We start from the raw sequence: 24,344 nt of genomic DNA, 5'->3' as shown, positions 1-24,344 counted from the left end.
TTTGAATTGATTTTTAAACTAAAATCATAAGAAAGTTAGAATAGAGATAAAAACTTCTAAGAATCTTTTTTATAAAGTAAATAGTCTTACAAAATAACCCCACAGAATATATCTTTAAAAGAAAATTACATTTTATACATGAAATTTTTCTAATGTGAGGACAAGTACCTATAATGAAGATATGTTATAGTCAAGCCAAAGCTTTAAGTTTATAATATGTGTCATTCAGAGGTGAAGGGAAGATTGAATAGTCCACAGGGTCCCTGTGGCAGTGTGGTGGTCCTATCTGTGGGAGCACAGATCCACCTTCTCTGCTCTGGATGCCCTGACTGGACAGTGTGTTCTTACAGATATTTCTCCTTTGGACACTGCCATTTTCTCTGTGTGATCTTGCCCAAGCTCATTTATATATTTAATTTTTTATTTCCATAGGTTTTTGGGGAACAGGTGGTATTTGGTTACATGAGTAAGTTCTTTAATGGTGATTTGTGAGATTTTGGAGCACCCATCACCCGAGCAGTATATGCTGAACCCAATTTGTAGTCTTTTATCCCCTACCCCCTTCCCACCCTTTCCCCCTGAGTCCACAAAGTCCATAGTGTCATTCTTATACATGTGCATCCTCATATACCTTGATTATAAATGATAATTCAATTTTTCAAAAAATCAACTGAACTAGAATCTTGAGTGTGAAATTTTAAGATATGGCATTTAAATACACGTACAGAACTGAAGTGACCCCGCTTCCAACTTTTCTGAAGAATTTAAGACTACCTCACATGAGTTCCACCACCTTTCTTCCTCGGCCCCTCCAGTCTCTCCGTGACTCGATGGATTCTCCTCTCTTCACCTTGGATGGAGAAACTGACCTTCTCATTTCTGAGGCCCATCCATCCATCTATTTCCCTGTTATCTCTTCTGCCTCTGGCTCTTTTTCCCTCTGTCCTTGCTTGTCTCTTTTGACCTTTTCCTTCCTCCCTTTCCAAAATTTTTGGCAAAACACCAAAATTTTTGTCTCACCACTTCAAAAAAAAATCGGAAAAATCAATCCTTCTTTAAATATTAACTGTATGGTCTGCTTCCATTTTTAAGACACTGAGAACAAAAGAGAAGGAAGGGAGGCCTGGGGCATACTATGTGGTATTTGGGACTTGGTCTATGTGGCGGTGATAAAGAAAACAGTCCCCTTTGAGTTGCAACATGTTTAAGCAGCTGGGGTGGGTGTAACATGGCTAAGAAGCCCCGTATGAAATTTAGACCTGGAAGGTACATGTGGAGCTGGCTCATCTTGGGGAGGATTGCTTCGAGCTTTAATTTGCACAGTTGTGAATAGTGGCGACATGGGAGCAGAGGTGAAGGGAAGACTGAATAGTCCACAGGGTCCCTGTGGCAGTGTAGGGGTCCTATCTGTGGGAGCACAGATCCACCTTCTCTGCTCTGGATGCCCTGACTGTACAGAGTGTTCTTATAGCTATTTCTCCTTTGGGCAACAGTTTCAACTTCAGAATATTTTTAGATAATGTCCTCGTCTCTCCATCACCATAGAAGTTTGTAGAGCTGAAATTAGGATATATTTGGAGGTTGTGTATTGTAGTTATAAGCAGCATGTGCTCCCAGTAGGACTGGCTAGATTCACACTGCGGCACTGCCATTTTCTCTGTGCGATCTTGCCCAAGCTCATTAACTTCTTTCTAGTTGCTCTTTGCTTCCTAATCTATAAAACAGGCATAATAATGATACTTACTTCATGGTTATTATGAGGATTAAATGAAACAAACTATGTAAGTCACTTAAAACAATACATGGCACATAGTTACTGTTCAATAAATGTTAACTATTTTATGAAATATGTATTCTAATACAATAAATCTTTACCTTATCTCTCTCTCACACACACATACATGTAAATGCATTATGTTTTTGTGTATGTATATATGTGTATATATATATACACACCTATATATACACCTATATATACATGTATGCAGTCAAAATTAAGTGCTACTATTTCCATAAAGTCTTTTTCTGCCTTCCTTTATTTAGCAAATGATTGGTAAAGACGCACTGTATTCCTAGCACCGAGGTCACAGTGATCAGCAAGACAGCCCCAGTCCCTATTCTCGCAGAGTAGGTGAACAAGCCATTTCAGCAAAGCGTGATAAATTTATGATAAGAAAGGCACAGGGTCTCATAAATGAATACATGAATGAATAAATGGGTGAGTGACTGTTTCTTGCTATTTCTACTGAAATGTTAAGTGTTTTGATCCCTGAGAATAAGTCAGAATTTCTTTAAAGCCTGTGCTGGTCTATTCATAATGCCATTTCTGCTATGAATCATAACTACTCAAAAGCCCAGAGTGATTCTGGGGCTGCATCCAACTGTTGTTAATCTTCTAAACAGGTAACTGAGATCCAGGTAGAGTAAAAGCAATTCAGATGAGGGAGATATATCAACATACCTCCAATGATAGATGACAGGCAGTAATTACTATCTGCCTTATCACTTTTCCAATGCTCTCATGCTGATTCGCTGGCCAGGGATTGTTCTTATTTAAAAAATCTGGTTCAGTCGCTGTTGGAAACTTAATATAGCAGGTGAAGCATTCAGGCCCTTGATGAATCGGGGCCAGACACAGATAGAAGGGTATGGACTCATGGGCTTCAAAGAGAGACATTTAGGACAGATCTGCTCTTGGAGCTGCTGCTTGTACTTGCTAAGAGCCAGAATCCAAAGGAGGCAGCTGCCGCAAATGCGCATAAATAAACGCAGTGAGTTCCTAGCGTTCCTATGGGAACCTGCAGCAGCTCAGATTACCCGTTCCCTAGACAGGATTTCCTTTCAGCTTGGTGTCTCATATTAAAAGGTAGACCAAGGAGTACACTTCCAGAATGGTGTGTGGGGAATATTTGTAGTAGGAGTTGCATGACTAATTCTCCCCACACAGTATAGAAGACCTACTCCTGAGGGTATTATACATTTAAAAAGTAGCATGAAAAAGAGAGAATCTGTCTTTTTCCTGCATGTTCCCAAAATGTAAGTAGCTGTTTTTCTGGTCCCTGAAGTGTGTGTGTGTGTGTGTTTGTGTGTGTGTGTGTGTGTGTGAGAGAGAGAGAGAGAGAGAGAAAGAGAGAAATGCCCCAGGAAGCAATCCCAGAATAACATGATTCATTTTCTGATTGGAATATTGATCATTCGATTCAAATCTGGATTAAAAGTGGTATATTTCTTAGGTTGAAAATCTGTAGTCTTTTTACCTTAGCCCCTGGCTTTAGTGGAAACTTTACCTGTAGAAGGAATTCAATATTAAACTGTGAACACATAAAATCCAGCACTGCGTGATCCAAAGCTTCAGTAGGTTCATGATCAGAAGCCTGCACTTCTAACTCCAAGCCCAACTGCCCACTGGAAATTGAAGAATCCAAATTACTAATGAGAGGGGAAACCTCATGCATTCACTACAGCAGATCACAAGGTTTCTGTAATACAGCCACGTTGTGGAGCAGAAAAACAATGAGCCTCAGTATGGGTTCTGTCTGATTCCTCTCTTCCCTCTTACTGGCCAGGTGACCTGAGGCAAGTTGCCAGAACAATTTGCCCTCAGTTTCTTCAAGAAAACAATATATATAATAATACCAATACCACACAGTTGCTGGGAAGATTAAATAAGGAATTGTATGTGAAATAAATTTTCTGACACCTATGATTTCAAAAAACACATCTATAGACATTATCTCACTTGATACTTCATAATGGATTTGTAAAGACATGTATCATCAAATTTTGAGCATGATATTTGTGTTTTTCTATACACATATTTAAGAGAACAAGCAATTTTTTTCCTTTATTGTGTGTGTGTGTATTCAAACATACTTGGCTGATGTATAAGATTTTTCTTTTCTTTTCTTTTGAAATGCCCAAAAGCAACAAGAAAGAGAGAAAGAGAAAGAGACTCACTTAAAAAACAAAGGCCTCAAAGTTATAGACTCTGCCTGGCCATTAGCTGCTTATAGTAATTTCGGTGAAAATTTAGACTTCAGCTCTGCCCTCTTCATGAGTCTAGCTTTGCAGAGGTTGAGCTCCTACTGTATGCCAGGCCCTGACAATTGGCAGTGTCTGGTCTGGTATGCAGTAGGTGATCAATACCTATTTGTTGGTAATTGCTAATACAAGTTTTGAGGTTTTCTTTGGTTTTGGGGAACCAGTGCCCTGCGGCATGTGGTTTTCTTTTTTTTAAAATTATACTTAAGTTCTGGGATACATGTGCAGAACATGCAGGTTTGTTACATAGGTATACATGTGCCATGGTGGTTTGCTGCACCCGTTAATCCGTCATCTACATTAACCATTTCTCCTAATGCTATCCCTCCCCTTTCCCCCCACCCCCTGACAGGCCCCAGTGTATGATATTCCACTCCCTGTGCCCATATGGAGAACAAGGCAATTCCATCAAGCCACAGTTCCAAAGGCATGAGTGAATGTGGAGTTGTTGCTTTCACCAAAAATTGTTTTTGCAAAGCATTGGCATTTGTCAAGAGCCTAACTGTGGCCAGCCACAAACACAATCCAGTAGTATTTGCGGCAGTGCCCACAAAGGCTCCAGTGAATTCTTCTTTGTGAAAAGTCTTCAAAACACAGAGTAACCATATGGCAATTACCATCAGAAGTATTTAGAGGCATTCTGAAGAGTCTGTTGGGAATTTTAACAGCCTGATCTCTGCCCCATTCAGATGGTTATGGAAACATGCAAAGTGAATAGCTCTGTGGGCCTGCCAGAAATAGAGGGGGCTTGGCCTATTAGATAGCAAAGTGCAAGTATTCTGCACCTGACACTGTGCAGACTCCAGGGCTGCTGTGGAGTTTCACTGGCTGTGGCCACAGCTGGAGTATGTAGGGCCAACTGGTGACTAACTGAGGAATCTCCACACAACTTCTCCCTATTAAAAAATTGTACAGGAAAATGCATTATGAAAAGATCACATAAATCTCTTCTGGAATGATGCTCATAAAAGATTTGTCATTTTTCTTGGTTCTAAGAGCAATGGGCATACTTTAATCTAATGTATTCGTTCACTTAGCAAATATCAAAACTTTTACTTTTAGGCTCTGGAGATACAGCAGCAAATAAAACACAGAAAATAATCTCTTCCCTCATGGAGGTTTTATTCTAATGTGAAAGGAGAGTGACAGGCAATTTTTTACAAAAGTAAATTATACAGTATTACAGTAGGTATGGAGGATAGGGAGTGAAGAAAGATATGTAGTTTGCAATTTCAAACAGAATGGGGAAGGAAAGCCTCACCCAGAAGATAGCATTTGAGCAAAGACGTGAATGAAGTGAACAAGAGAACCACAAGTCTCTGAGGAACAGCTTTGCAAGTTCTAGGAACAACAAGTGCAAATTCCCTGAGGTGAGATTATGTCTGTAGATTCAGAGAATATAGCCAGGAGGCCAGATGAAGCAAAATGATCATGGGGAAGTGTAGCAGGAGATTAAGTAGGGAAGTAAGGGGGCCACAGCCAGGCGTGGTGGCTCACGCTTGTAATCCCAGCAGTTTGGGAGGCCGAGGCAGGCAGATCATGAGGTCGGGAGTTCTAGACCATCCTGGCCAACATGGTGAAACCTCGTCTCTACTAAAAATACGAAAATTAACCAGGCATGGTGGTAATTGCCTATAATCCCAGCTATTTGGGAGGCTGAGGCAGGAGAATTGCTTGAACCCAGGAGGCAGATGTTGCAGTGAGTCAAGATCACGCCACTGCACTCCAGCCTGGCGACAGAGCGAGACTCTGTCTAAAAAAAAAAAGAAAAACAAAGGAAGTAAAAGTGAAGGGGCTGCATCATGAAGCGGGACAGGCCACTGGTAGGACTTGGAGATTTACTATGATTGAGATGCGTGCTGCTGCAGGGGTTTGGGCAGAGAGGTAACATCATTAGGATTGTTTCTAAAAGGATTGCTCTGGCTGAGGTACTTTGGGGCTGGAAGGAGAGGTAGCCAATTAATTTGCTTTTTTATACCTACTTTCTATGCATTCAATTATATAGTAAGTATTTTACTTAGCATGGGCTATGAGCTGGATACTGGGGAAAGAGACAAAGAATGAAAGATGAGATTCTTCAGTGTAATAAAAAACACACTAAAGAGGGCACTTAACCAAGTATTGGGGAGAGAGAAGCTGAGGCCTGAAAGATGAGTAGCATTATCCAGTGAAAGAAGGGAAGGAAAGAATGCAGCAGGCATAAATGAGAATGAGAATAATAACAACAATAATAAGGTAGCTAATACTGAGCACCTCCTGTGTGTTAGGGATTCTTCTAAGCGCTTTGCATGTATACCATCTCACATATTTCTCGCAAATACCTACATATGTGATAAGTATTGTTATTGTCCTCATGGTACAAAAAGGAATGTGAGGAACAGGAAGGTAAAAAATTTGCTCAAGGACAGCAGCTAGGAAGTAGAGGTGCCCAGACTGAAAACTGGCTCAGTCTGATTCACACCCTGAGTCCCTGACCACTTGGCCAACCTGCATAGAACATTGAGTCTGACAGATGAGGCTGAAGAAATGACCGGGAGCTCAGTTCAACCAAATTTATTTTTAAAATAAATGTTGCAAGTAAACTCTGTGCCCAAATGCCAAGTCTACAGAGATAAGTAACAAAGCATGACTCCTAGTCTGAAGAAGTGTGCTTCTGGTGTGCCACATATCAAAGCTTAATAAATACCAATATAAATATGACCATGGAGGTCTGGCTGTGCAGAAGGCCACAGAGAACTTCTTACAGCATCCACAGTCATGGTCTTGTCAATACAGAAGCCAGGAGCAGCAGTTGGCCCAGCAGGAAATGTCAAACCCTGGGTTGCCCCAGGATTCAAAGAGGTATCACAGCACATCACACCAGAGTGGGGCAAGAACCCCCACATTACTGGCAAGAGAAGAGCTTTTCAGTGAGAACAAGGCACCCCAGCTACATAATATCATTTTGTTATTCAGGGTCTGACAGCAAAGAATACACAGAGGAGGAGAGGAAAGCTTTGGTGTTGTGTGATGAGGCAAAGGGTCCCAGAGGTTTGGTATACATTCGCTTAAAACAAAACAAAAAAAAAAATTGCTTGAAATTTTGTAACCTCCTTAGGGTATTTCAAATGGTTTGTGAAGATCAATGTTCTGCATGTTCAAAGAGTTTAGGGAGTTTTAAAACCTTCCCATGCAGACTGGCTTGTCATAAAGAACAAAGGAACATGGAATTTCTTGCAGGGATCTGAATTCACACAAAGGAGCCCAGAGATCTAAAATCAACAAAGATGGCCTCTGAACTTTCCTCAATCCAAAAGGGGAAAAGAATATGTATTGCTCTGTAGGCTCCAATCTGGTTGCTGCTTTTATCTTCCATCAATAATATTGGTTTTGTGATTTTTATTTATGTAACTACTCAGTGGCCATGAGTATAAAGTAGTGGTTAAAAGCTTGGGCTCAGATGGACCTGAGTTCAAATTCAAGTTCTACGGTTCTTATAACCTGTGACTTTGGCCAAGTTGGTTGAGCTCTCCAAGTCTCCGATTTCTCAGCTATAGGATGAAAATAAGAATATCATCTTCCTCATTAGGTTGCAATGAAGGTGACGTGAGAATGCAATTTCTACATGTCTAATATGTGGTAAACACTAAATAAATATAAATTGGGTATTTTTTTCTGTTTTCCATTAGCTCAGGCATTTTAGTCTTTAACATTCCTCTCCTAGGAGAAGCTATGAAAATCTAAGATGAATGGAGATCCTACATTCGCTGAGATATCATTGTTTGGCCCAAAGGTAGAAGGCAGCTTAGGAGAGCAACACGTATAGGACTTATCTGACACTCTAAAGAAGAGATTGGTAAACTACAACTCATGGGTAAATCCAACTCCCTTCTTGTTTCTGTAAAGTTTTATTGGAATACAGCCACACTCATTTGTTTACATATTATCTATGTCTGTGTTTGCACTGAAACAGCAGAGTTGAGTAGTTGCAAGAGACCATATGGTCCACAAAGCCTAAAATATTTACTGTCTGGTCCTTTACAGGAAAAGTTTGCTGATCCCTGCCTGCTCTAAAAGCATAAAAATCTATATTTGTTCAAGTCACATAGCCCCAAAACTCTATACATTGGAAATCCATCTCCTCGTGGAAAAATATGAAGGCTACCTTCAGGTCACTGTAAACAGTTTTACTAGCCCATGCCAGGTGCTTTGTGAAGTGCCAGGCACACGGAGACTCATAAGGCTCATCCTTGAGTAGTGGCTAAAGAAATGAAAGGAGGTTCACCAATGACCACAAACTTTGTTAAAAAGTATCAGAGTAAACAGACAAAGATAAACATGAATAAAATTGCAGAGGAGGAAACATCATTCATTCATTCAATCAATCATTTCTTTAATCCATATTTACTGAGAAACAAGGCATAGTAGAAAATAGGAAACACAAGATTAGATGGAGTGGTAAATGACAAAAACAAGCCTGCCATAAGAATACTCTGAGAAATGCATTCAGCAGAGCTAAAGAGCAAATGTGGGATTTATAAGGCATGAGCAAAAAGGAGAACCAGAAAGCCACTATGGTGGATAGGGAGGGGAGACAGGGCAGATAGGGACAAGATGAAGTTCCAGAAGTAGGTAGAGGCCAGGTCATGAGGGCTTTATCAGCCAGGACAGGGTGTTAGGGTGTTGATCTACATGTGTTGGGCAGCCACTGAGGGATTGGAATCAGGGAGGTGACATAATCTGATTAGCATTTTAAAATTTTCACCATTGTTACTGTTTTATCTCTTCCCTTCATGGATGATTTAGTCCAAAACCATTAGACAGGGCTGAGTAAGGTGGACTTCCCCAGTGGATATGGAGCAGAATGTCAGAGTCCAAGTAAGGTGTGGAGAATGTCTATGTGGTAGATGGGAGTGGTGGGTGGCACTGCCTGGCATAGGGTGTCAGAACAAAAGTGGGAGAAGGAAAGGGTTTCCACAGGAGGTTGGGGCTGCCTAGCCAAGGTGGTAGTGCTTAAGTATGGTAAATAAGGTAGTCACGTGGGAGAGCACCCTGGCAGAGGAGATCAGAATCGAAGCCCAGGAAGAACAGTATGTATGAGAAGGGTGGAGAGAACAGTGGCTCAAGTAAGGCCAGAGCCCAAGCATGGTAAGCAGGACGTCCTACAGAGTAGTGCCACTGTGGTTCCATGCAGGCTAAGAAGGACATGGGCACAGGAAAGTGCCTGCTGGAAGGAAGTTGGAGATAAGGGTGGTGAAGAAGGTGTACATGTGGGCAGGCAGCCCAATGCAAGGGGCTGGAGCCTGAGCAGGGTGACGAGGGCATGGCATAGGGACATAGTACAGTGCTGAGTGCTGGATCCCCAGGTAAGTGAGGAGCGGACCCACTTGGGGCAGGCAGGTGGGGAATAGGCAGGTAGGTGTCAGAACACATGAGAGTGAGGAAGCCTTCTGCATGGGTGTGGGATATTGGAGCCCTTGTGGGTAAAGGAGGATATCTGTGTGTGTGTTGGAGTGGGGAAAGGGTACAGCAGCAATGAGAGATTTGTACATTCAGGGACAATGATCAAATACGTAAATATATTTAGGATAATAGGAGCTAGGTTTCTCGCTGTCAGAGAATGGTGTTGTGAATATGGAGAGAATGAAAACTAGAGTCAACTCTGTTTGTTGGTTTGGAATTGGAGATGTTGCTGGAAACTTATGCTTTGACAGAGTGAAGTCTTAATGTGTTTACACACCTATGTATGCTCATGCATATGCTCTAGCTGTGCCTGCTAAATGAAAGGGCCTGGGAGGAGCAGCACTTCAACTACAGGAACACACCTGGCACCTTGATCCTCATTTCCAAATACTGTTATTTACCAAAAGGAAACAAGGCAGTTGAAGAAATGACAGACTTTAAGGCTGACACAAGGAAGGTACAAAACAAGAAAATAAGCCTGAAACATCTTGAACCAGAAAGAAGAGAGATACAAAGAAAGATGGTGACATATCAAAGGAATACATCGAAGGCATCCCAGGTGGTCAACTATGAGCTAATTTGAGTATCAAAATAAATGAGGACAGTGACATCAATAAAATTGTAACTATAAGTTCATATAGATATAAATAAGTGATAGAAGTAAATAAAATTTGGCTGAGATGCAGAATATTTATATAGTCTCCAAGTACCTCCTCACAAAATACTTATTAATTACAAAGAGAAAAAGAGTAATTTTATAATGTGGAAACCTATCAGACATCACTTAATCAAGTAATCAAAATTAACAGCACAATAATGGGACAAATCAAAATGTGATGGGACACAATGAAAGAAACAACATCCCTTCTGTGATACTGCCCTCCAAAGATGCATAATTTGAATCTAATCATTAGGAAACGTCTGATAAAACCAAATTGAAGGACATTCTGCAAAATTACTGGCTTGTCATCCTCAAAAATGTCATGGTTATGAAATTCAAGTAGAGACTGAGAGACCATTTCAGACGGAAAGAAAATAAAGAAACATGACAACTCAGTGCTGCATGTGATTCTGAATTAGATTCTTTTGCTATAAAAAGCGTTATTGAGATAATTGGCAAAACTTGAATGGCGTCTGAGGGTAGATGGAAGAATCAAATGATTGCATTGTGGTTATGTAGGAGAATGTCTTTATTTTGGAAACACACTAAAGTATTTGGGAGATGATGGGCATTAGATTGTCAACTTATCTCGAATGGTTCAGAAGAATAAACACTGTGTAATTGTGGCAACTTTTCTTTATGTTTAAGATAGTTTTTAAACGAAAAGTTTTCTTAAGAAAGTTCATATATTCACTTCAGCCATTTGATTCCAAAGTCTTTGCACATGCCCCTGCCTTGCTCTATCCCTGGATGACCCCACCCCTTGTGAACCAGGGCTTGTTCTTCATTTTCTCTGTATAAGGAGAGTGTCAGAGCATGTCCTTTCTCCTGTGTTGAAGTTTACCTGTACATGCCTATCGGTTTTTTCCTTGTTTTGAGGCAGGGTTTTAATCTGTCACCCAGGCTGGAGAACAGTGGTAGGATCACAGCTCATTGCAACCTCTACCTCCTGGCCTCAAGAGATCCTACTGCCTTGGCCTCCCAAAGTGCTGGGATTACAAGCATGAGTCACTGTGCCCAGCTGTTAGGTGTCTACATTTCTATTTACCCCAGAGGGTAGGGTCTATATCCATCACACTCATGTCTGTATTCCTAATATATAGCACAGCTCCTGGCATTGTGTTTGATAAACAGCCATGGAAAAAGGGAGAGAGATAGGGATATAGCCATAACTTTGAGAATCACTTCTAGAGCCAACAGGTTTAAGTTGGAAAAGATTTAATAACTGCCTGGCCTAGGTTTGAATTACAACTGGGTTATCTTGGATAAGACATAGACTCTCTGAGCCTTGGTTTCCTCATATATAAAATGGGCTGTTAGGTGGGGCAAATTTTGTAAGTTCTGTAAAGTATCGAGTAGAGTCCCTGACGCTTAGCAGATATGAAACAATTTTGTTTTCTTACTGTCCTTAAAAATAAAAATAAAAATCATCAAATAAAACTAGAAGATCAGAATTCGAGGTTATATTCTCGATTTCACTACAACCTTGCTATATGAACTGGGATAGGTTATTTCAATTCTCAAGGCCTCAGTTTCCTTCCTGGTAAGATGGTAGGTGGGAAAATGAGGAAGTGAGGAGTGGGCCTTATGACTGTCATGCTACCAAGAACTCAAAAAGTTGTTTTTTTTTTTTCCTGGATGATAGTATAGAAGGTGAGGGATATGAAAGATTTTGCTATAGAGTATGTTCCTCAGTTTTAGCAGTCAAGGCATGCAAAGTCTGCCTCCTAATGGTTTGTACAGCTGACTCATTTATACCTGCTTAAATTACTAGGTAAATTGAGAGGTGGTAGTGTTGTTAGGTTACTGTTGAGCCTATTAATAATTTATGAGCCATCAAGGAATTAATGCACACTTTAAGTTCTCACTGCATTTTTCCTTATTCATAATTCTTTGCCTACTTGCTTTTTCCTTTAAAAATGGGGGGAGCTGAGACCTTGGATATTTGCCTAATGGCTCAAGCAGAACCATGACCTAGTTGCCAAGTCTTTCAGTTCTTTTATAGCCTGGGGACATTTGCCATTGAAAAAAAACTGATGGGTTTGATATTCCTGAAAGAGATATTTTGCACTGACCTCTGGCCCCATTAAATGCTTTGGCACTTGCCCATTCTCTGTAATGGGAGCAATAAATTTGTTTCGATTTAGGACATTGTCAAGTAGGAAATATTGACAAAAACAAAATAATGCTTTGAAAACAGCCAGGATGAAACCATGAATAAATAAACATATTGAACTTAACTGATAAATTAGCAAATGGTCATTCATAAGAGTCTGACTGGACCATTTCAAAGTTAGGCCAAGTAAATTCCTGTCTCTAATAGAAATATCATCTTACTCTTTAGGCCAGAGGAAAGGTGGGCTAAGACGAAATGTGGGCTGCATGGAAAGACACTGCAAAGCATAGGAAGGCATTTACCCCGTCTGACAGATCTGTTTTAAATAGATCTGTTTTCAGCTAAATGCCAAAAGGATGAGCCAGATGACTCTAGTAGCCTTTTCTATGGCAAGGCATTTATTATCCTAGTGTAAACACCTTTATTAGGCATCTCAGCAAGCTGTTTCTCCACCTTTTCTTTGTATTAGTTCCTTAGATTGGGGCAAATAGCTGAAATTCTGTTTAAGTATTACTGTATGTGTTTCCTTTTGAGTATAAGAGATAACTTCTAACTTGGAGATATTCCTCTTGAAGAAGGGGATAAGTGTGCATATGGAATTGATCTTTGTGCTAATATTATCACATAGGTAACATTGTTATGACAGACAGCAATAAACCACAAAACATGTTTGCAAACTTGTGAGGCCTTAAATGGTGTTGCCTTATTAAAAATCCAAATGGCTAAATCATCCAGAGTACAGGTAGCCTGAGGGCATTGTTAGCTGCATAAAAACTAATTGGACCAATTTGAATGGAAGAAAATTTTGCCTGAAGTCTTTAATCACACTAATAACCTAATGGTTTTCTGCTCAACATAGCCCAGACTGTGTTTAGGAAGATGAATCCATGCATGCAGCTTAGAAAATTTTACACAAGATCAGAGGGTTGAGAGGAATAATACATTTCTCATTTAGAAAGTTTAGTGCATGTGTGTCTCATGTTTTAGCATCATAGCAAGGTAACAACAAGCAATTGTTGGATAAAGGAAAGTATTTTTTTAAAGATCAAGCAAACATGAGAAAGCTGATTCTGATTTTGCTCTGATTATAAGGGATGTTTCTCTAAGAAGAATTTAGTGTTCATCTTTATGTGCAAATAATCCAAAACCCTTTAACTTATTATCAGCCCTGTAATTCAGTGCGCTCCCGAAATGGTAACTGAACAGTAGTTTGACATGTGCTATTATTAAATGGAGTGTGTTTTAGTAGAAAGAGTATGGAATGAAAGTCTGAAAAACTTTTGTTCAAGTTCAGTTTCTGCCTCTGGCTAGCTCTGCGGGTTTCTGCAAGTCATTCAAACTTTCTGAGCCTGACTTTGCATCCCCAAAACCCGGGTGAAATTAATTCCTTCCCAGACACCACACAGGGGTTTTATAAAAATGTTACAAGCTAATCGATAGAAAAGTATATGCAAGCTATAAAGCCTTCTGCAAGTATAAGAAATTATTATTATTGTATCATAGTAGAACATAATGTTCTGGGTCTCTTTATTTTTATTTAATTGTTTTAATTTCACTCTTACTTTCAAGCCATGTAAAATAGTATACGTCTGTTATAATTCACCAAATCAAAGTTCCCAAGTTTGCAAAAGCCACACTCAGAAGAATGTGATTCTAAAAAAATGATTCCTTTTGGACTGCATACCCATTTGAAGTCTTCTTTGGAATGCAATTCAGTCAGAAGCAATTGTGGCACTAGCAAATATTCTGAGAATTAATGAAATCCCACAGCCAAAACCATGATTCATTGCTCCAATACCAAAAATATTTGGCAGGCTGTAGTTTGGAAGCCACAACACTGTCTGTTTTCAAGGCTCTAAATGGGGCCATTTGGATTCATTGTGACACTGCCTGGTCCCACCACACTAGAGAGATGGCACCAGAATTCCCCAGTCTCTTCAGACATTATTTTTCATATTTCTTCTTGGGACTTGCTTAACAATATATCTCTTTGGATTAAATTACATAGAGTTTTAGGAGTATCTTCTCTATCCTGTAAGCATTGCAACATGAATATTCTACAAATTTCTTTTATATAAGAATTCTTGTTAAGCAGCTCTGGATTTCCTAGTGCCAGCCTTACACAACCTGTCATTCAAATCCTTAACGATGAGTTTATGTGAAAGTGGTTTCTCTACAGTTTCCTCTGCTTCATCTTAAATGGAAATGTAGTTCCTCCTTTGAAATGGAGCACTAAATGCAATGGTTCCTTCAGGCATATAGCACGTTTCAGTTACCATTTCAAAGGAAATATATTTAGACAAAAGCTACTAACAGCATGCTGAGTAACAGTGGTAACGTATAGCCAGATATGCTGTGGTACGTATGCAAAAATCAGGCATTCAGCCCTGACCAAATGTTGGACACGTCAGATAAGGAAGCTAAAAATCTCCTGCCTAAATGGGGACTGTGTAATTTCACTCTGCCTTTGCAACATGCCAAAGCTAGCTTCTCAAAGTTTACATGATTCACAAATGCCTTATAAAGAATCACAGAATTCTGTGGCGCACACCTGTAATCCAAGCACTTTGGGAGGTTGAGGTGGATGGATCAACAGGAGTTCGACACCAGCCTGACCAACATGATGAAGCCACATCTCTACTAAAAATACAAAAAATTAGCCGGGCATGGTGGCACATGCCTGTGATCCCAGCTACTCTTGTGCTGACACACAAGAATTGTTTGAGTGTGGGAGGTGAAGATTGCAGTGAGCCGAGACTGCACCACTGCAATCCAGCCTGGGTGACTGAGAGGGACTCTGTCTCAAATCAAACAAACAAAAAAAGAATCACAGAATGTAAGAAATGGAGGAATCTGGGACGTCACTTGTCACATCTTGTGACCTCCAGGTAGGTGCCTGGATCCCTCTACAGCACCTGGAGCCAAGAGGTGTTTCAGTCCTTAGCTTACAGACTTCCTGGGATGGAACAGTATCCCCTACTAGAACAATTCAATCTATTTTTGGACAGTTCTAATCTTAGGAAATGCAGTGTTTTGTGTTTTGTTTTAATTATTGTTGATGTCTAAGGCTCAACTTGACCCTGTGGGAATGTCATCTATATGAAATGCCTTCACCATTTGAAGACTGTGTCAGTTGTGGATATTCGGTCAGTCACAATTCAATCTAACCACTCGTCATCTGGCACAGATCTCCCCTTCTTACTTACAAAGGAGTCAGGAGTAATTCTGTCCAACACTCTGCTAGAATCCAGCTGTATGTTCTAGCCTATTGATTTCCCCTTATTATTTATCTTCACCAAAAAAATAATAAAGTAAATCTAGAACGATTTTCTTTTCTTAATGTATCCATGGTAGCTCCTAGTAATCAATATTTTTCTAAGAGTGCGGAAAACTTCTGTTTAAATCATTCCTTTCTGAAGCTTTGCCTATAATGTACATTAACTCACTAGCCTAGTTTGTAGGCTGTCTTACTCCTGCTTTGGGGAGTTGAGTCTATGTTTGCATATATTATCTTCTAGCACTTTTCCCATTCTTCTTAACTCTTCTGTCATTAGTTTTAAATGCCCTGGTTCCCGTCTTTACCCAGGGTGCATTAATTCATTCACAGACAATGTGACCATTTGCAAACAGGCTAGTTTGTTCTGACAAGCCATGGCCTAAATGGCATGCACACTCCAAAATACAGTTTACATATTGTGGATTTGAGTGTGAACTGGTCTAATTGGCAGATGTTCACTAGGACATCTATACCCCTAAAGCATGAACTGGTCTAATTGGCAGATGTTCACTGGGACATCTATACCCCTAAAGCATGAATTAATTAGTAAAAATATTTTTTAAAAAATTTGTTTCTGTTCTTCATTTTATTAAATTATTCATATCCTAATGCACCTTTATAAAAACAGTGACTGATGATAATTTTTATATTTATGTATACATCATGGAGCTAATTTGAATTAGCACTAAAATAATATATACTAATATAACATGGTAGTATGCAAAAACTAATCTAAAGACTATGTTATTCTCTTTTCATAAAATAAAATTTCATTTTACATCTACTAAATTACCCACATAGGAACTAATAATTCATATATATGGCTATCTATGATATATATCATCATCTTTTTAGCATAAAGAAGACTACCTAGTTGACCAGCAACGTTGAAATACTTGCAAAATTGAGTGCTTTCCTTACCTGTCATTAGTTTGCATTTACTTTTGTTGAATTCTTGAGGCAGCTGCATCACTGTAAGTTCCTTATTTTCACTGACCACAATTTCAGCAAATAGAGGTCCTGGTGTATCTTCTAAATCGGGCATCTGTGAAAAGCTTGCTGAAGTCTGGATGCACATGGGTGGAAACAGCTAGTTCCATTGATCAGGGTCTGGTTTCTTCTGTTTTGTTTGACCTGGGCATGGGTGGCTTCCATCTGTCTGTCATCCTAGAACAGCATCTGGAGCCAGCCTATGTGGTATCTCTTGGGCAAAAAGGTTAAATCCCTTGACATGGATTGCATTTAGCAACTGAACAAACAGAGCAGCTTGGATATGAGCTTTTATTCAGAAGAAACCAGATAGCCATTTTGGTGATAAAATATTTATTTCCTATTATCTTGTGTTGCCAAGACTACTGTGTATAGTACATTTCTTAAAAGGAGATAGAGTTCTAAAGAAGTTAGGTATATTAATAAGGGAAATTGTATTTTGAAAAACGTCTTGAGTGACATTCTATTGCCATATTTAATGTTAATTGAGAACACATTATGTCCCATTTAAGCCAATACTTTGTCTTCTTTTTAAGTATTGCTTTCTTCTAAAAAATGGCATCTCTACTCTATAGCTTAAGGAAGTGAGGCCAAAGATGCAGTCATTTTTAAGGCAGGTAGAAAGAATTAATCAGTGTGAACTGATGTTAGCTTTCAGGAAAATCTGATGTCTCCAAATGAACATTTTGTAATAATTTCATTTTATTTAATTTAACATTCTTTTAAGTATTTGCGGAGTACTGGCTAACCCCTGTGGGGAATCTAAAGATGTCAGACATAATCTCTGACCTCCAGGAGCTATCTGTGTAATGAGGTTCGCTAGCATACAAGTACAGATAATTCTACCCTAAGGCAGACTCTGATGAGTACTGTGGTAGAATTATCAAGTTCTAGAGGGGTATGGAAGAGGAAGAGGTTAATTCTGACTGGGAGTTTTCAAGAGTGCTTCAAAGAAGATGCCAACTTTGAGTTGGACCTTTATTGAGTGCTTACTAAATTTCAGCAATGTTCAAAGTGCGTTAAATTTGTTAACTCTTTTAATTCTCATGATTAACTTTATAAGCTAAGTCTTGTTATAATTCCCATTTTATAGTTGCATCACTGAGGTATAGAATAGTTAAATAACTTGCCAAGATAGTAAGTGATGGTGTCAGGATTCAAATTCAAGGAGTCTGGCACTAGAATGCTCATTCTTAACCATAGCACTATACTGCTTCCTGTCAGGGATAAATAGGCATATGCAAGCAGGTGAGAGCAGCTCAGCCATAGTCATAGAGAACAGAAAATTGAGGAATGTTTGCAAAATTCAATTTGTTAGTCTGGCTTGAACTTGGGCAAAAAAAAAGTTAAGGAATTGTAGAATACAAGACACAGAGACCCAAGTAGGGCTATAGAGGACTTGATATATCGGCTTGGGGAATTGCAGGGGAATGCTGTGGTAAGGCTTTTATTATAATAAGACCCTTTGGGGGGAGTATTGAATGACTGGGGGGTAGAATGTCATTTAAGGATCTATTAATTCTATTAAATGCTCCAAAAACTCTTTGTTAAGCTTCTCTTATGTACCAGGCACTGTTCTGAGTGTTGAGGATATAGCAGGGAACAAGAGAAACAAGTTCCCACCCTCATTGTGTGGAAAGAATATGGAGGGTGTATAAGTAAACAGATAAATAAACAAGATAATTTTCTATAGTTCTGAAAGAAGGAAATAAAGTGATGTGATGTGATAGAGAGTGGCCATGGGCAGAGGAATAGTCACTCAGAATGGTGGCCAGGATCTCTTCCTGGCTCCTCTGCCATTCAGGCCTGAACTGAGGCCTAAATGGCAGAGGAGGCAGTCATAGATGAAGGCAGGGCAAGCGTTCAGCAAAAGGGGATTTGCGTTTATTAAGAAGAGCATTGCAAGCAGAGTTAACAAATGCAGAAGCTCTGAATTGGGAAAGAGCTTGGAGGGTTCAAGAGACAGAAAGAATGCCAAAAAGAAGCATTTAGCAAAAGATGGGGAGAGGGGTATGGGTTGAAGTTTGAGAAGTAGGAAGGACAAGAACCTTATAGGTAGAGCATTTGTATTTTATTCCAAATGAACTGGGAAGCCATTGAAAAGTTTTAAGTAGGTGAATGATGTAATCTGTTTATATTTTTAAAAGATCACCCTAGATAATATACAAAGAATGGACTATATAGAGACAGAAGTGAAAGCAGGAAGATCAATTAGGTGGCAAACTGCAAAATCCCAAAGAGGAAAAGATTAGTCTAGGCCTTGAGGCTGGAGAGAGATGGATAGATTAGGATTATATTTTGGAGGCAGAGCTAAAAGGACTTGAATTGAGTGAGAAATGTGAGAGAAAGAAGCTATTACCGAGGATGACTCCAAGAATTTTGGCTCAAGGTAACTGAATGATGTGATACTGGTAACCGAAATGGAAAGAACTGGCTTGAGGGCTGGGAGAATTAAGTCATGGTGAAGTTCTGGGGGGAACTAGGGTAGTTGCTTTGAGAATGACAAATGATGAATGGATGCAAGACAGATTATAGATATATAATTAACTGACAGATGTAGTTCGATGTTAGGATGAGGATTCTGATAAATTCAGGTTTTGAGTCAGATGAACTGGGAAGGAAGTGACCCCATTTACCAAATTGGCAAAAAAGAAGGAGCAGTTTGAGAAAGGAGAAGGATCAATAAAGAGTAGGAATCATTAAGAAATTCATATTTGATAATAGATAAACATATCAGCTTTGGAATCTAAAAGACGAGGATTTGAATGCTGGATAAGCTATTAGCAAACCTACATGACAAGTTACTTAATTGTTCCAGTGTCAGTTTTGTTATCTATAAAATAAGGAAATGATATTATATTATATGTAAAGTGATGTATATAAAAACACAAAAGAATCATGCAATGAATATTATCACTATATCTTATCATTATCATAAAAATAATATAATAATAATAATACTTCTTGGGATGTGTTTTATTTATACTATTACTAAGATAATAATGTTCTTGTTTTAGTTCTTTTTAGTAAGGATTACCAGCACAAACTGGAAATTATTTATGTTCTTTTCCTATTTTACAGATAAATAAACTGAGGCTCAGAAAGGATGGCATACCCAAGGTTATATTGCTAGAAATTGTAACCTATGCTTAAGAGCCAGGACTCACACTTGGATATGACTTGAACCAAATAATTCTGAACTCTTCCCCTACTAGTCACTTTTAAGAAAAAAGCTGCTTTGTATCACTTTGCCATTTCTCTGGGATCTATGTTGAGTGGAAAAATTCTGTGTTTATAAAAATGTTATTATCAGATCACCACACTGTGAAACTATGTGTTTTATTAATTTTCCAGTGCTGGACAATATTCCTCTCAAGGTCTGTCTTTGGAGGAGATGAAAAGAAGTCTTCAATACACACCCATTGACAAATATGGTAAGTAGACAGATTCTTTAGGTTTGTTAAGAAAACTATCCCTAGAAAGGTAAGGTCTATTTGATAAAAAGGGAGAAAACATTACATATTGTAATATCCAAAATGACAGATGCTTTAAAAATATAAAAGTATAAAATTTGATTTTATATGTCTTTTATAACTCATTTACCTTTAAGGTTAATAATGTGTGTGTGAGTATGAGTGTGCATGAGTGTGTAAGTATATGTGTGATTATGTGTGAGTGCCTGTATGTGTTTGTGTACATAGAAAAAAGTACAACTTTTTTTTTTTTTAAAAAAACTCCTTCCTCTCATGATATTCCAAATACTTTGTCAACATTTTATTAAGTCCATTGCTTCTAAGCCCCACATTAAGTGTGTATGGGTAGGGAGAGGAAAAACAAGAGATGAATTTTCACAATTACATAATATGTTGGGAGAGCTGTTCCCCTTTAGCCAAGCACTCAAGGGTAAAATGCAAATCCAGCCATTCCTTCAAACAGCTGGAGAGGCGATGAGAGGACAGTTTGATAGGATCCATTTTACACAGGACTTCTTCAGAAAGAATTAATAAAGCTCTTTGAAATAATTAACAAAGTTTTTTTCAGGCCCCTGGAAGCCAGAGGATGGACAATTGCCTTTATCATCAGCTGCCATATCAATGTGTTAGGGCTGGGATGTCCTTTTACCAACCTTTAAGCCTGAGAGGCACTATGTTTAATTGAAATTTTAGCACAATGGGCCCATTTATCCATTGCAACTTCCTTTGACTATTTGAAGGACTGAAAAAGTATCTGTCAGTTAAAGAGATCAGATTTATTATAAGAGCTGGGTTTGGGAAATAATAAATTAGATGATGTGAGCCTGGGTAGGGGGCAATAGACCTGGGAGACCTTCGGCTTTGGGATCCTCACCAATTCACCTCATCTGCAGAGACTCATTACCTAAGGCATTAGAAACCTTTTAAGAAACAAAGAAAAATATATGTTCTGAATAGAAGCAGACAAACTACTTGGGCACATTTAAAAAAGGGAAATTTTGTGCTTCTGACTCCCAATACGTGTCTAGAATGCAGATGAGTGCTTTTTATCATCAGCTTTACAACATAATTGGCCAGTCCAGTAACAGATCCTTTTGAGGGGAAAATGCACTCCAAGTGTCACATCCTCACATTTTTTTAATAGATATAATATCGTTTCTTCAAACCTTTACAGATGTAACTTCACAACCACAAAACATAGGGCATCCTTTGAAACATGTGCTTTGACCAGAAGTCTTTCCTTTCGTGGTAAGGTTTCAAGATGAAGCATTTCTTTAACTTAATTTGTTTCTTACAGAAGAATTCCCCCAAGATGGAGAAGTAAGACAAATGTGATGTAATAATGCAAAATTTGGGTTTTCCTATGCATACCTGTCTCAGGGATGAAAGAAAACATGGAGGGTGTTTGGATGGAGTGAGAGTACCTGTAAACAAAGAAGATACATTTGATATCTCCCATTAGGAGCATCACATCATACAAGAAAGAACCCTTTAATTGCCCTTTATTCTATTTCATAAACTGATTGCAATATAACAGCAATTTTATGAGCTTCTTCTCCCCCTGCTTTGCCGCCAAAGAGCAGAGCTCGAAAATGGAGATAAAATGAAACACATAGCTGTTTTCTCTGTACTTGAGACCTTTTACCTTAAAGTAACAAAACTTGCAGACTTGCTTCAGTCTTTTCCTAAAGGCTGTGGTCAAATTTCAGTTGAGTTCTTCTTAAACTGACTAGGTCCACAATCCGACACATCTGTTCTTACGTTCTGGCAATAATGGCATCAATAATAAATGCTAGCCTCAACGCCTTACTGATTTGCTGATCATTCCTGAGGGTACAGCCCACACACCCTTTTGGGACATATGTCCACAATCAAATTTCCATTGGAGTCCTGTGGGGCAAGAGGCACTGGAACATCACAGGCCAGTAAAATTGCATGGGGTATGTTAGAAAGCTGATAGTGGTCATAAAAGTATTACAAGCTTATGAAAGCATCTATCTATGCCTGAAATGAAGTCTCATTTTTAGCCTGGATACAGAAAATATTTTGCTATAGAAGGTAGATTTTGTTTTAGTCTACACAGAATTTAGATCCGCTGATACGTACCCTACTGCCCCTCATCAAATCGTCCCCCATCATAACCTTCCTCACATCTGACCAGAGCCAGTCCCAAAAGAGGTGAGTGAGAGAGACCAGTTGACAGGAGTATCACTATCAGTGGCATTTTCTCTTAAGAGAGTTTATGCGCTACCTAAGATATTTTAACAAGAGACCTTTCTTATGAAAATAAATATTTCGATCCAACTGCATATTGCTAGATGTCTTAATGAAAATGCAGATGACTGGGTTGGTTATGAAAACTCAGCTATCAAAGGGGAGCAAAAGCAGCAATAGCTATTGACAAATGTACTCACTTTCACAGAAGCAATGAATGGCTTTCTTGCTTCACAGTGAAAAGAAAACTGCTTCCCTGTACATAGCCCTGTGGTTCTCTCGGACAGTGGCCTGATCGTGAGCCACTAGGTTCATTCTCTGGACACATCCAAGGCTATTGCTTCAAAGGGCATCAAATGCCACTGGTATTTAGACCTAAGAACTTTATGTACCTTTAAAATTTGGGCTACCAGGGAGAAGAAAACAAACAAAGCCATCTGGTTTGAGAAAGGCTCTTTCCTTTTCTTTTTCTTTCTTTTTTTTTTTTGAGAAGGAGTCTTGCTCTGTCGCTAGCCTGGAGTGCAGTGGTGCGATCTCAGCTCACTGCAACCTCTGCTTCTCGGGTTCAAGTGATTCTTCTGCCTCAGCCTCCTGAGTAGCTGAGACTACAGGCACGTGCCACCACACCCGGCTATTTTTTGTATTTTAGTAGAGATGGGGTTTCTCCATATTGACCAGGATGGTCTCAATCTCCCGACCCCATGATTCGCTCTCTGGGCCCTCCCAAAGTGCTGGGATTACAGGCATGAGCCACTGCGCCTGGACTCTTTCCTTTTTCTTTACCTTCCTTTTTATAGCCATCTTTTGTTTAGCATTCACTGGGTATCAGACAGTGCTAATTGTCTTAGGTGCATTGCTAACCTTATGAATAAGTGCTATTGTTTCTCCCATTTACAGATGAACACACCGAGGCATAGAAAGGTTAAGCTGACGAAAGTCACAGAGCCAGCAAGTAGTGGAATCCATGCTTAAACCCAGATTTGCCTGACATGAAAGCCTGTGCTTTTAGCCATCCTGACATGCCATCTGCCTGAGCTGTACCCCTCTTTACTCCAAACCCAAAATGCCACCTGGCCAGCTTGGGTCCAAATTAGACATTCATCATTCATATTTGCCTGGTCTCAGCTCTCTGTTTTCATTGTAAATGTTGCTTGTGCTTTGCAACCACTCACCAGCAACCATTGTCCAGATTCTCTGTTCACATAATCTGGAAGACCTGCCTGGTTCAGGCTGGTTATAAAAAATTCGGGGATGTACTGAAAGACTAGTAAGTAACAACTGAACTTCTTTTCTGATGCAGGCTATGTATCCGATCCCATGAGCCCAATGCATTTTCATTCTTGCCGAAATAGTAGCAGCTTTGAGGACAGCAGCTGACAGCATTCGGCGTATACCTAAGGAGAGTTTTTTCCCCAAACTGACAGCAACGATTCCAACCACGGCAAGCTGGCTTCCAACTATAACATTTTACTCTCAAAGGTCTCCTTAAATTGGGCTTGTTTTTACTGGTCCTATTTAATTCCCCACTATTAGCAAACTTTGGATTTGTGCCTAAAGAATAATATGCAAAAGAACCAAGACGGAATATATATGAATTGCTTTTAATTTTGTAAATTAAAAAAAAATTTAGATAGTTACTTAGAGATGGAGCCTAAGTCTGTGGTGGACAGATAATAATTATGTTTTCCTGGGCTGAATTATGTAGACTTGTGTTTGACAGCTATGGTTTATTTCTTAGAACATTGTTCATTTTCTTTTCTCATTATGTTACTTCTAGTGTTCACCTGTGTGATTAAAGATTCTTTGGTGAAATAGAAAATTGATTTAGGAGTGTATTTTATTTCAACAAGACTTCCGCTGAGTATATTTTTTTTCCAGCCATATTGGTAAAAACAGTAGCAACTTTTAGGTCAGGAAGCTTGCAAAAATATAGCACTAATTTAGTCCCCTTTCCATGTCATACCAAGTGCTCTGTGATCTACTTAGGTAACCTGTTGTGTCAGAACAAGAGGTCATAGATGCTATCGGGTCAGTTATGAAACCAGCCTATGCATGCAAACCTGCCATTTTTTTGATACTAGAGTTTTGCACGATGTGGTGGGAGAATACCTAAGTGCCTACTGCCTTCGA

The 24,344-nt window shown here is 39.2% G+C and overlaps 1 protein-coding gene across 1 annotated transcript in view; it reads left to right on the top strand.

The window, feature by feature from the left end:
* TNNI3K (TNNI3 interacting kinase) overlaps positions 1-24,037 on the top strand; it is a 307,803-nt gene extending 283,766 nt beyond the window's left edge. The window contains 2 exon segments of the mRNA NM_001204855.1: positions 19,882-19,961; positions 23,515-24,037. Of these exon segments, the coding sequence (NP_001191784.1) occupies positions 19,882-19,961; positions 23,515-23,591 (157 nt within the window). The 3' untranslated portion in view covers positions 23,592-24,037.
* Positions 24,038-24,344: the final 307 nt, after the last annotated feature.

The sequence above is a fragment of the Pongo abelii genome, chromosome 1 (genome assembly GCF_028885655.2).
Source record: "Pongo abelii isolate AG06213 chromosome 1, NHGRI_mPonAbe1-v2.0_pri, whole genome shotgun sequence".
NCBI classification, from domain to species: Eukaryota; Metazoa; Chordata; class Mammalia; order Primates; family Hominidae; genus Pongo; species Pongo abelii.
Note: the sequence above shows the minus strand (reverse complement) of the source record. Positions and strands in the feature narration are given on the sequence as shown.